The 13,134-nt window shown below is 50.9% G+C and overlaps 1 protein-coding gene across 1 annotated transcript; it reads right to left on the reverse strand.

The window, feature by feature from the left end:
• Positions 1–5,919: 5,919 nt before the first annotated feature.
• NCS54_00002100 (BZIP domain-containing protein) lies at positions 5,920–7,183 on the reverse strand (the record flags this gene model as incomplete). The annotated part of the gene is made up of 2 exons (XM_053145687.1): positions 5,920–6,232; positions 6,294–7,183. 2 exons carry the CDS (start codon positions 7,181–7,183, stop codon positions 5,920–5,922), a joined length of 1,203 nt encoding a protein of 400 aa, XP_053001662.1.
• Between the last annotated feature and the right edge of the window lie 5,951 nt (positions 7,184–13,134).

Consider the following 13,134-nt stretch of genomic DNA (forward strand, 5'->3'; position numbering starts at 1 on the left):
TACAAATCACTCAGATGCCGACGTCGGAAGATTAATCATTCAACGCGCTCGGGGTGTCTTTATGTGGGCGCGCCTGGCCCTGAAACGAGTGCTACTATTGGTCCATGATAGAGAACCGACAGCTGAGATCACGGCCGAAATTGACGGATACCGCAAGAATTGAACGGCCTTTACATTGAGCTCACCAAAGCCGCGAAGCACCGCTCGACTACCTTGAAGCTGATGCAATGGATCTGTTTCTCTATGAGACCTTTGACAACAGACGAGATGCAATGGGCCTTGGCAGTTAATCCGGACTGCGCGCGGAGATTGCTCGATGAGTGCCGGGCCTCAGATGATTTCATCGCCAACAATAAGATCGACAGAAGAATCAAGACTCTGAGCTGCGGTCTTGCAGAGATTATTCCATCCACCGATGCCCGCACCGTTCAGTTCATCCATCAGTCAGTCAAAGACTTCTTTGTTGAGTGGGGATTGAGGGCTCTGGACAAAACAAAACCGGCCCAGGAGGCGGTCCCCGCTGCCCACTGCCGCCTCTCCCGAACGACATGGCTATGATTGCTGTCGAGCAACTCGTCGACGGCATGAATCTAGACGAAGCCTGGGTTGAAAGAAACCTCAAAGACTCCGATGCGGGCCTCCTTAGGCTGGTCATGAACCGAATTCACGGCAAGCAGTCAAGAATCGACTACTACTCGGACAATACAATCACCTGCTTCATCAGCGGCCCAGAAGAGGCGGAAAGCGTATGGCTGATTCCCGGGTTTGAGTGAGCGTCCAAGGGGAACGTAAACAGGACGGATGAGACGGTCTCGGTGTACAAGACGTGCTGTTCAGGCGGGCTGACGCATAACTTTAGGATTAATGATTCGACGCTGATGGCACCCAGACCTCGATCGACACAAGCCAGCCTGGTTGTGTTACCATCCTAAGCGCCGATGCACGCTCCCCGCCTGAAGCTGCAGCCACCGAGATGCACGCTTGGCAGCCTCGCCATCGACAGAAACCCCCATTTGCTCGACAGATGCCATGTTAAAACTCTCATCCCCGCCTTGCTCTTGTCGCCTACTATTACCGACCTGACGTGGCGCTTTTTTCCCTCGAGTCGCCGATATAATACAAGGACGTCTTAACGACGCCGCGATCGCGCTGCACGGCATATTGAGTCGAGAAGGTATCGACTTCGGCATCTTCGGTGGTTACGCCATTGGAATTATGGGAGGTACTCGCGAGAGCAAGGACATTGATTGCCTGGCTTCCGTTAACAAGGAGCAGATAATCTCGCTTCTTATCAATAAAGAAGGCTTCCAGGCAATTTCACAGAGCCATCAAGACTACGTGGCTTTCCTATGGTCTAACCGACCCGACAAAAGTCATGCCGTTTTGGTGGAAATATTTTGCGAGCAATTTCCGGGTGAGCTTCTGACCATGATCACGACGCAAGCGCGGTGCTAACGATTGTCTCTCAGGCCCGCAATATTCTGATGGACGTCCCACGCAGTGTCATTCCCATTGAAGGGCCCTCACTGGGCCAAGGTTCTTCGTTTTTTTTCTTAATCCCTTCTATCTCTTCAAACGTAAACTGCGGGCCGCTGCCACTCGTGGCAAGTTTCATGATTCGGCAGACTTAAGGTTGCTCGGCGGCAAATAAAAGTCTGTCATTAAGTCCCCCGCCCAAGAGCTCAACGTCCCATATATTGGGCTTACCCTCAAGCGTTACTTCGAACTCGAGCGTCTCTTCCAGCAACTTGGCATTAATGTTGAACAAGCGAAGCATACTACAAAGGATCTTAACCAGAGCAAGCTTCCCCCTCCGACCGTGGGCGATATGCAAAGAGGTCTGCTCGAATAGGATAGGGCGGCATGCAGATGCTGCCGCCTCGATCTGAGGTCAAAGATGGGAGCGCTTAGAATGTGACGGGCATTGGCCGTGCGCGGGTGCCGGCGCCAAGGCGGGCGGGCTACCACTGACCGTGAGGAGTCTGTTCGACCTTACGGTGTCGCGTGTTGGAGAGACGGGGATCGCGTCGGACACTGCGACAATCCAACAGCTGGCGCTTTCTGGCAGGGAGACCGATGTCTGTGCGCCAACCCTGTTGTTGTCGAACCACCTATTGTGATGTATCATGTTTTCCCCTTGATGATGGGTGTTTTATGGCTTTCAGCGAGGCTTCTTGGCGAAGAGACGGAGTCGGTCAGTCGGACGAGAAAGGGAGGGGGGACTGCGTGGTTTTGGGTGCCACGTGAATGGTTTAATTTGATTGGCCAGATGTCCACATACGGCCTCCCCGCCGTCGGTGGAATTGCTCCGGGGTGCATAATGGGCTCACCCTACATTCCTGATGGTCTAGGCCTTGCGCACTCTAGCGAATAGACCACCGGTCTAGAGCCTCCCCATCATATCGAGAGTTAAACGAGCCAGTTTCGAGTATAAGACTACCGTCGTGGTAGAATACGATTTCATGTAGTATCAACTTATGAATCCCGTCTTCTGCCGGCCAGGACCTATGCATCCCATATCTTGACTTTCCTGAGCAATAAGTCTCTAGATCCAAGAGGTGGGCAACAACAATAGTCCCCGCAAAGATAGGTAGCATGGCGGCTACGGGTTGTACTTTCAAGCCTAAAGATGTGTGCGTATCACCCAGCCTAAACCAGTGGTGCTTGAATCTAAGAATGCGAATAGTGCAGAGAGTCATATCCAGCTTATCATTCAGAAGCTGCGTGACATGGACAGCGGTTTTCGCAGCGCCGTCAAGCATCAGCAAAAGGCTGTGGAGGCGACCTTGGTTGAATGGAGGCGCAGCGAATTGTTAATAAATGCGAACAATAAAAAGCTGGTGGAGGAGACAGGGCCAAATAAGTAGACAGATATTGATCGCAGAAGGCCCTGGGGCTCCGTAGCGTGGATATGGGAATGGATATGGATCCACCTTATGGATCCATATGTGGATTTCGTGGCATGGATTTGAACCCTGTTACCAGAACAGAAAGAAGATTGAGCATCAGAACCGTGGCGAGGACGCAGAGTGTTGTGCAGAGCCATTTGGTGACCATGATGGGATAAAACTAGAGGGCCATTTCTGGCCAGCAAGAGAGGCATTATCCGGCGAAGGGGCTGATAGCCGGCCATGATGAGCTCAAGGTTGATCATGGCCCTGGTGACGCCGTGAGAGGGCTAGTCTGGTAGTTGGGGAAAGGATGGTGGCTCCATACACATATTGATGGAAGGCCCGGCAGACCAGAGAGACTTCGTGGGTTTTGCATTTCTCAGGAGTTTCATTTCTCATGGTTCGGTTTCGAAACCTTTCAACAGCGAGCTGTTGAAGATATACGGGGAGGAGTGTTGCAGCACAGCTGTCGATCCCCGTTCTTGGCCTGGAGGAAGCGTGTAGAGAAACAATTCGCATCGTTATTGGCAAGATGTATTTAAAAGAACAATAGCTACAGTAGGTAGGCGATGGAATTAGAGAGTATTTCTAAGCAAAACACCACATTCCGTCTTACTAGAATCCGCGAGTTGCCAGTTGGACCTCAGAAGATGCCTTTGACTCGCAGTCATATGACTGTGCTGCTCCAGTGGTTGAGTTGGCTGATGACTTTCTGCTCCCCGCCTCATCATCCTATCTTTCGTCTCGGTGCAGGGTAATCTCAGGCGTCATCATTACCCCATTTCGAATCGGTGACATCTATGCTCCATCATCGGCGCCCTCGCTACCTGCCACGGCATATGCCCGATATGAGATATTAGTAGCCTTGCCACCTGATTCGCCGCTGAAGGTTTCCAGGGAACAGTGGTATTATTCGCCGTGTTGTGGTTTCGACTCGGGCCAGAGCTAGCATTCTTGCTTCCGGTCATCATTTCGACAAGGCGATTTAGGATAGTAAACTCCAGTTTTAGCTTTATGCTATAAACGAAGGACTTATACGAGGTCTAATACTCGTACTAGTTCGCATACTCAAGAGCCAGGATAGTGATATCGAGGATAATAATAAGGACGTTAATAAGAATAAGGTACTTCATCAGCCGGCGACTTAACCTCTTATTTCCCACCGACTATTCAAATCTCATGAGTTTAACGGTTTCGACGATATAGAAACTAGAGGAGAAAATTTATTAGAGAAAGAAGACAGTGACTTAGATCTTTTCCATGATCAAGTAGGGCTTCTTCCACATCTCGGGGCTACTAGAGAAAGAGCCATAGACCATGGGGATAATAGCGCCGTGGCAGAAAACTCCGTCAACGATAATCATCCATAAGATAAGGCAGAGGCGTATTTGGTTTCGCAGCATTAAAAGCAGCCATGACCATAGCACCATTAATTAACCGCTAACCATACATACCTAGCCGGCCATAACCAACGTGCAAGCCAAGTAGCCCAGTAAAAGCGACCCAAAATACTTAATAAGGAAGCCTACGCAATATAAGGGAATGCCCCAAGTCGCGACAAAGACGGTCCAAAAGTATAGCCCGACATAACGTTTGAACGTTCCCCAGATAAGGAAGTTAAGCTTGATAACATTATAAAAGGAGATTGCGAGAAAAACGATAATAATTGTCAGGGTTATGTGGGAGTCGCCGCCAGAACCGGAACCGAAGCCGCGATCGTGCAGCAAAATCGCCATTAGAGATTACAAGAAAAAGAAGAAAAAACAATATTAAAGGGTTACCTAAAACACAAGGGAAGCCAAGCAGATACCATCTGCCTGAAAACGGGGAGAAGCACAGAACAGGCAGTCTTTCAATCGCAGATAAAGTAGAAAGCCGATAGTTATAAGTCAAGCACCTAGTTCCGCCATTATGGCCCTTATTGTTGCACACCGAAAGCTCGAGCCAGAGCTTAAATTTCTCTCTAGACCAAGGTCTTCGGGAGTTTAAGACTACAGAAGAGGCTTCATCTAAGGGGGCCCACCGCATGGAGGGGCCTAACTCATAGGGGCCCAGGCCTTGTCTTCAAGCCTTGGCTAGCGGAAGCCCAGAAACATGCCATCTTGGCCTAGATCAAGTATCAAGAGAGGCTACTCCGTAGTAATACGCATCTAATTTCGAAAGCTAAATAGCTAGGTTTATTAGACCAGGGAAATACTAAAGAGCCAGCCACTTCCCCTGACTAGCTTCCCGGTTAGTCAAAGCCAGGGTACAGAGGGAGGGAAGCCATTTGAGAAGAATGTCATATCAATATGGGGTTAAACCTCTAACCTAAACAAAGTAGACGATCGGTGAGCGCCTTAGAGTGCAGAAATGTACGTAGGAGTACGGCGCCGACCTCGAGGGCCCTCGGCCGCTCTGACCGGGAGCCTAGGGGACCCTGGATCCGGGGGCGGCCCGGCACATTACGTAGTAGGCTTTGGCTAATATTTAGCGCAGTACCGAGGCAAGTGCGTGGACTCCAGGTAAAAGCAATCCGCCTGGCTAAACACTATTTTGATGTGAGCGTTCCGTGGCCTTGCCAAAATACTTACGTACATGTTAAAAGGTGGTAAGGGCGCCCTCTCTAGTCGTCAATCGCTCTGAGAATAGCGTCCTCCCAAAGAATACCGTGAACTTGCCTCCAATCAGACACGTCCATTACCTATGAACCCCAGGCACCCATCCCCGTCCGGATGCTCCCCTCATCATCAATTGTTGTACAGCCCAGAAGTTGCAACGAATATATGAGCCAGCTGGCCTTCGGAACGGCAACACCTAGAGCCCCTTGTGTATGTGTATAATAAGAATTACCCCGCCGGAACATCATCGTCCCCTGGTTGAGCAAGCAAAGGATCGATAGATCCATCAAGCAACTGACTGTCCGAAAGAGGCTGATCCCCCAAGCTTTTAGACGCGGAGATCTGCCAAGCCCGGTAGGCAGAGAGCTGTCACCCAACTGAACGCGTTGAGCGTCTGGACAGTGCGGCGGAATAGGCAGGCGCTCGTGCTATGAGAAACGCCGCTGCACACCCTGGCCAGCCATAACCTGGTTTGGCATCGGTGCAGCCATACCATAGGGGTTCATCTGCGGATTGAAGGGTTCAACGACCTGCGACATGAAGGCACCGTGGAGTCCTTGTTGCTGAGTAACTGGACAGTCCTTGTGGGCAAAAAGAAGCGTCTTTAGGTTGACCGCCTCTTCTCTGAGCTGGGTGACTTGCACCGTCAAGGCATCGTTCTCCGTATTGAACATCTCAACCTTGGTCTGCAGGTTGGTTAGCCATCGTTTCTTCCTCTGACGACACTTGAGGGCAGCGACGCTGGTTCAAAGAGTCAGTAGACATGTCTCAATACAGAACAATCAAGTGTTCTAGAACATACCGATTGCGCTCGAGGAAGTTCTTTCGCTTCTCCTCGTCCGTCATCTCTGACTTGGATCTGCCCTCCTCCGGTTTCATCTTGGACTTGTCATCAGAGAAATCCATGTCACCATTAATAGCAGCGGTATTGATCTTGGATTTCTTATTAGCGGGAGCATTAGCTAGGGGCTCATCCGCTTTTCGTCGGCCGTAGGTGGGAGGGGGGTTCCTCTTGCCCTTGCCTCGCGTATTGGGCCTGGCCTGTTCGCTCTCATCCGAAGCAATATTACTCTCACTCATGCTGCGAGCAGAGCCAATGGAGCCCCCATTAACACTCGACACCTGCGGCGAAGTGTTCATATTCTGTGGAGCGACGGGAGCAGGGTCAACGTGGCCGGGGGCGCCTGAAGTGACGGCGAATTGGTTCGTACTCTGGGCACCGTTCCTATCTTGGGCCAACATGAATAGACCATTCGCAGCGTCGTTATCGCGGGGGTCAAAAGGGCCCGATGTGGGCTTCGCCTCGGGTTTGACGGTTGTCGCACCGTTGGGCATTTCTTGGGGTTGAGAGGTTACAGATGGTTGCTGTTGCTCATGCGGGGGTGGTGGTTGTTGTCCTTGTGGTCGCGGAGAAGCACCGTTCTGATCAAGTTTGGCCGCAGCGCTTATAGCAGTTCGGTGGAAGTCGAGAGTGCTGGGTGTAGCTCCGCCGCTGGCGAGATAAGCAAAAAGTCGAGAATTCGGGCTGGGGGCAGGGAACATAGAACCGCTGCCGCCCGGTGTCAAGCCCGTCCTCAGAAAGGGCTCATTGGGTGTAGGGGAACCGCCAAGAAGGTGATGGGTATCGCCAAAGTAATCATTGACCTGGCCAGAGAGCATCGCTGGGCTCAGGCGAGAGCACAGCGAAGACATGCGAGGTACGACGCAGACAGCGTCAGCCGCAGAGACAAACAGCGGGAGAAGAAAAAGGAATAGTAAAAAAAGACACTATAATAGCTCCTCGTGCTGTGGAGTTGCAGCTTGTGTCTGACAAGATGCGAATGCGTCTCGAAGAGCGACAAAGCAGGCGTTGTTTGAGGGATTGCGTCGACAGACCAGGATTTGTGAAAGGATCGGTTGGTCAGAGATGGGGGTGATAAAAAAAGGAGCAGTCAATAAAAGAGTGGAGCCGCGGAGCCGACATCGCCGTCATTCCCACCCCCCTAAACCCAATTGGCCCACCCACGACGCGATGAGACAGGGAGGTCAAGGACCATGCCCCTTGTCAATTGGGAGGTGGATGTCGTGGGTGTTCTTGTTCACCATAAACAAATACCACCATTAGGAAAACGTTGGCTGCAATTTGTCGTGCCTCTCTATTCTTAGCTCCGTTTTCCCAGAACTATCGTTTCAGAGCTCGAGTTTGAGCTTGAGCGTGAATGCAGGTCGAGGAGCTCCCTGATGCGTCCCGAGTCTTCATTCATTGTTGGCCCATGACTCTGGCTTTCGTTCATCACAGGAAGCTTGCCTTCTGTGAACCGAGAAAGGATTAATGTCACGTTTTCTCTCTCCACGAAACTTGGCCTCACCTTTGACATCTCGTTATCTTCTTCCTCTCTGCTTCATCGGCCTATCTCCTGAGTGCGTGAAGCCCTCCAAGGCGTACCCCGCCCCAGTGATATGCCTTTAGCAGCTAGCGCCCTTTATAGGGGACCTCAGGGAGCGTGACTGTTAAGGTCTTACCATACGTCTACATAGACCTTGGGCGAAAGATAGGCGAGAGTGAGGTATCGCTTTTAACGAGAACTCTGATTGGCCTGATACCCTTGTCGTGACCGCATTGGAGGGCTTCACGCACTCAGGAGATAAGCACGCCCCCGGTGGAGCTGTCGAGGGATCCACCTTTGCTGCGACACCCCCCCTGAACCCTACAACACACACTCTCGTTCACGCACACGCACACACAATTCAACTCAAGCAGCAAAGGTGTTGCTGTTTTTAAATGAACCTGGAGGTCCTGCAAGCCCCTTTCTGTCGCCACAAAACTCCGTATCAGCCAATTACCCAATGGTAACTCAACGGTTTGGAGGTTAAAAAGTGGAAAAGTGGAGGAGTTAGAGCGTCCGAATCTCTCGAGATCCGACGGTACTTCTCTAGCAGCGGACAGCGATCAAGATTGTACTTCAACACCCTTGGGCGAAGTTTACATTTCCCTACCAACTCCGGCCCAGAGCTGCGAGGATATGACCTCCCCTTCGACCATTTCGGATAGTTGAGTATTTACTCTATGGCCTTTCTGTCAGACAATTGGCTCCGCAGGGATCATTGGTGGCACCAGTCGATTGATGAGAATTATCTAAAGAACAAAAGAAATCGAGCAGCCATGTGTTCGGGCACAGCTGTTTAAGTTCATGTCGCTAGGATTATGCGACAGGCCAGATGTGAAACCGGATAGTTACATCCGGTCACACGGATGTTATGCGACAGGCTGCGTGTAATTTGATCAAATATAATACATCTGGCCCGTACACGCAGTGAGATCCGTGGGATGGCCAATGAAATTTATTCCGCCCGGGAGGACTAACCTCATAGGGCCAAGTACGTTAGGTTCCAAGCTTTCCTGCTCGCGTCTCCCAGAAGCCCCACGTTCTTCCTCATCCACTAGTTGGTCTCGCCTCGCTTGACTCTATGTGACAGGCCTGCTTGAAGGCCAATTTCTCCAAGTGTTCAGCATCCTATCCTCAGCAGCTGAAGCGTGGTCTGCTAGCTTGAGGCTGTTTGGTGTTAGTATCGCTAGGTTTGGCCGCTAAATGCTATTGTTTAGTAAATCATCCAGTCTGGTTTGCATCGCCTCTTCGTATTCATGGCGAACCTAATCGCCGCCCGCACCGCCCGTAGGTTAGGTGCCTATTCGGTTCCATCCGATGCCGCCTTTCGTCCCAAAAGAACGAGAGGTTTCCCATCATTGTTTGTCCGACTCGTCGCATGCCTTCTTGCTGCGCGTCCCATTTCGTACACCGGAATAGGAAATATTCTATCGTTCTCTGCTATTATCCAGAGTCGCATATGTCCGATTCCACTGCTCCAATTCTGTGCAGGTAGCTGTTAATCCTAGCCATTCCCGTGCGCAGCTGTGAGAGCATATCTGATTCGCGTCTCTTCAGTCCATCGTACAGGGGACGTATGTGTGTGCCTGGTATCGCCTTGTCGATTCGCTTCGAGTACTTTCCGACCCCATCGGGCAGGGTCTTCTGCCGTTGCTGCTGTGCGATCGCTAGTCTCATCTATGTGCAGCGCGCTTGGTATGTTGGTTTCTCTGGTCTGTGTCCTCCTCGTGCGGCTCTTCGCGCTTCCGTCTTTGCCTCGCTGCCCATAGGGAAGTCCTTATCTCCGGCTCGCACCCATAGCATCTTGATAATATTGCCACTCTTCTAGAGTCGTTCGGCATGCCTATGGATCTCCTGGACGATACATTGTCCTGACTGTTGTTGCGGCTGCGCGATCACTTGCAGTGCTGATCGGCTGCTCGTCATAACGGTCAACTGCAGGTGTTGGAGTCCATCCGGTATGTATCTTAGTGCTATCGCTATAGCTTCTAGCTCTGCGGTGTACACGTTCTGGTCGTCTCTGGAGCCGATCATAATCGGGTACCTGGCCACCACCTCGCCCGGTTTGTTGCTCAGAGTATCACGGACGATGCCGCCTATGCCTACCCTTCCTGCCTTCTCCAAGGCACTGTGTCAAGGGCAAGGATCACTACCATCGTGAATAGCTTCACGGTCAGCGTGAACGCTACACCATAACTAGCATCGGGCAACAGCCTGCTGCCTATGAGATCGGCAGACTGACACAGGCATAAGAGTCTGATTCTCGTCACCCCTTTAGATAGAAAATCAAGCGCTCATTTGATCCTCATGGCCCATCCAGTACCTACGACACACTGGTTATCACCAGGATGCCCTCCATCCTATTGGCGGTTCCTATCGCTATATCTCGGTCGAGGTCATACCCGATGGGTAGGCGGCTATGCCATAGTAGTAGTATATATACCTAGATAGTCTCTATTCGCTTAAATATGTCCCCTTCTTATGCCAGCGCGAGCTTCTTTATCGGAGATAAGTATCTCCGGCTGTTTGATATCTTAAGACCCGCGAGTGGGTGCATCTTTGGTAGGGTATATAGGTTAATCTAGAGCCTAGAGCCGGCTCGAGTATAATATTCCCCTATCGTGGGGATACTCGCCTCTGCTTCTAGCACCGCCATCGCTGCCGTTTAGAAGCGCTAGTGATCGCTTAGGTATCTACCTTCTGCGCTCGGTTTAGCCAGCTTAGTTCTATTATCCCGCATGTATGCGCCCACACGGTGGAGGCATAGTCCATAGTTAGTACTACCGTAGCCGTGAAGAGCTGCCTTGTAGTCTGAGGTGATAGCATCTTAAGCCTCCTTAGGCATATGGCCGCCGATAGGCCCTTGGCTGCTGCTCCTGCCACAGGGTAGGCATAATCTCAACGAGCCTCAGGAAACAATAGCACTTAGTAATCAAGCTGTGTGCTTTAAGTAAAGTCTGTGGGCTGGAGTACCCCACACTTTAGACATCAATCAATCAAGACACCGCTGCTGCTCACTATCGTTTACCTGACCTTTGATCCTTTTAGCACGCTCAGTGCAACAGGAAGCACGAGTGATGTGTGCCGCAATCTTTCCCAAAAGGGTAGGGGAGTGGTAGCCTTAGGCATCCCCACAGGATCAACGTCTGACGCAGTGCTAACCCAGTTAGGAAAGCATCACGCTATGCTCGATTACGCTAATCTATAAAAAGAAGGCGTCACGCTTGCCTGGTCCCTCCCACAACGGCCGTCCAGGTCGTCGACTCCGACAGTTAACTACAACACGACGAAGAGTCCGGTGACGATAAAAGCCATTTCCATGTGTTCTGCAAGCAACCAGATATCTAGAAAACTTACGAAAGACAACAAACTCTCGTTATGGCCTCGAAAACATCATGACCACCACCTTAATAACAATCATTCTCGACTGACCTACACCAACACCCTCGTGTTAACTACAGCAGGTCCCGCTTCAGCCACCGACGATAGGACTCTGAACACTAGGAGAAGCCGTATTCAAGTTCACTTGCTACTAACACCACGAGATGCCGCAGAAAATGTCCAAATTGGCAAGACGAGAGCGAAAGGCAGATCTACGTATGGGCTTTAGAAGACCACGGCAAATTGATAGGAAGGATATAGGTAATTTAGCAAGATTACCCTTTTGGGCTTGGCTCGGGCGTCATAACTACATACATATACATTTGTATGGACGGCTCTGTCCGAATCGCTGGTGAATAATACCTAGGCGTCCCCAGAGCATATCCGGCTATACATTATGCGATATACCAATTTGTAATAACGAAGAATTTTTGGGACTTTTGGCATAACTAAATTTAGGCGGGGATAATGTACCCTTCATTTGTTGCGGTCGACCCCCAATCGTGACCGTCGCGAAGTCTTAAGGCAGCTCAAATAGATAACGGCGCAAACCGTTCAGGCATGTGATGGAAGCGCTGTGGCTGGACAGCCGTCCACAGTAAATCAGTTTACTTTGTGGCTCAGCAGTCTGCGTTTTAAGTTTTAAGTTCATCCATCATGACGAGTCATGAGATCATGAGAGCCACCATAATGGGCTTTGATCCAGTCACTCCGGATCATCAATTGAGGATACAAGGTCAAGACACAATGCTCGCTGTGATTATTCGCATAGCCGAGGCTTTGCACACGCCATGGACAGAACCAGCAACTTGAATTCGACGACGACAAACGAGTCCGATGCCGGATCATCGGGTTCGCCCATCCTAGGGGTGTTTGCTGCGGTCGCATTGGTTGTAGTGGTCCTCAGGGCCATTGTCCAGTCAGCGCTTTTCCCTCAGCTGCCTGTGCCCCTACGCTGACGATCAAGATGCATGCTCAATCGGAGAAAACTCCCAGGAGCACAGGGAGATATTGAGAGTCGAGACGTCCCGAACGGCACAGCTGGTCTCCAGACTCTCAACTCCACAAGTCTAGCCCAAAATTACAAATTTTCCCAGGCGTCCAAATCGCATGAATCCTCGACTTCGCACAAGTTCAACTCGTCTGAAGCCTGGTAGTTCCTTTTTTTTTCTTTTTTTTTCTTTTTTGGTAACCACAGAAGGAAGGGGAATTAGAATTTACTGGGTAAGATTTTGTGGCTGCAATTTAGCCTCTGTGAACGATGTCAGGCTGGCTGTCCATGACGGGTAGTTGACGCGGGCATTGTATTTCCTCATACCGCGTTCGGGGTGTAAATCTGACCGTAGTGTTTAAGCTGGACGCAGTTTCCGGCAGTGTTGCTGCCCCCTGCTGGTTAACACGCCGTATGCTCTCCTTTCCAGGTTATGAACTCGTTTAAAGGCAGGGTATTCCCACCAACTCTGAGAGCATACGACAGCCTGATTTACAATCTGTTTGCAGTTAAATCGATATCCGAAGTCGCAGTTCAACCGTTGTCCGAACATCAAGAAACATTCACAGCATTGCCGTTACCTCCGAGACCTTGTTAAGGGATTTTCCAAGTTGGACTTAGGTGAAACAGCTGGACCTTTTGGCGAGATGTACTTCCGTTTCCCGCTTCTCTACCCTCTCCTCGCACTCCTGGTTCCGTTGGCGGTCGACTGTGAGCCGATCCTCCCAGACACTCCGCGAACCCCAAGCCTGTCAATTGAAGAGGAGGGCCGCAGCTACGATGATCTCAATGCAACGGTTGCCCAAGCGCTGAATCTCAGCCCAGTTCATTCGCTTTTGAACAACTCCAGGCACAGAGTCCTGCTTTCGGGATTTCAATCCGAACCGCATGGTCATGCCAAGACT

Source organism: Fusarium falciforme, chromosome 1 (assembly GCF_026873545.1).
Source record: "Fusarium falciforme chromosome 1, complete sequence".
Lineage (NCBI taxonomy): Eukaryota > Fungi > Ascomycota > Sordariomycetes > Hypocreales > Nectriaceae > Fusarium > Fusarium falciforme.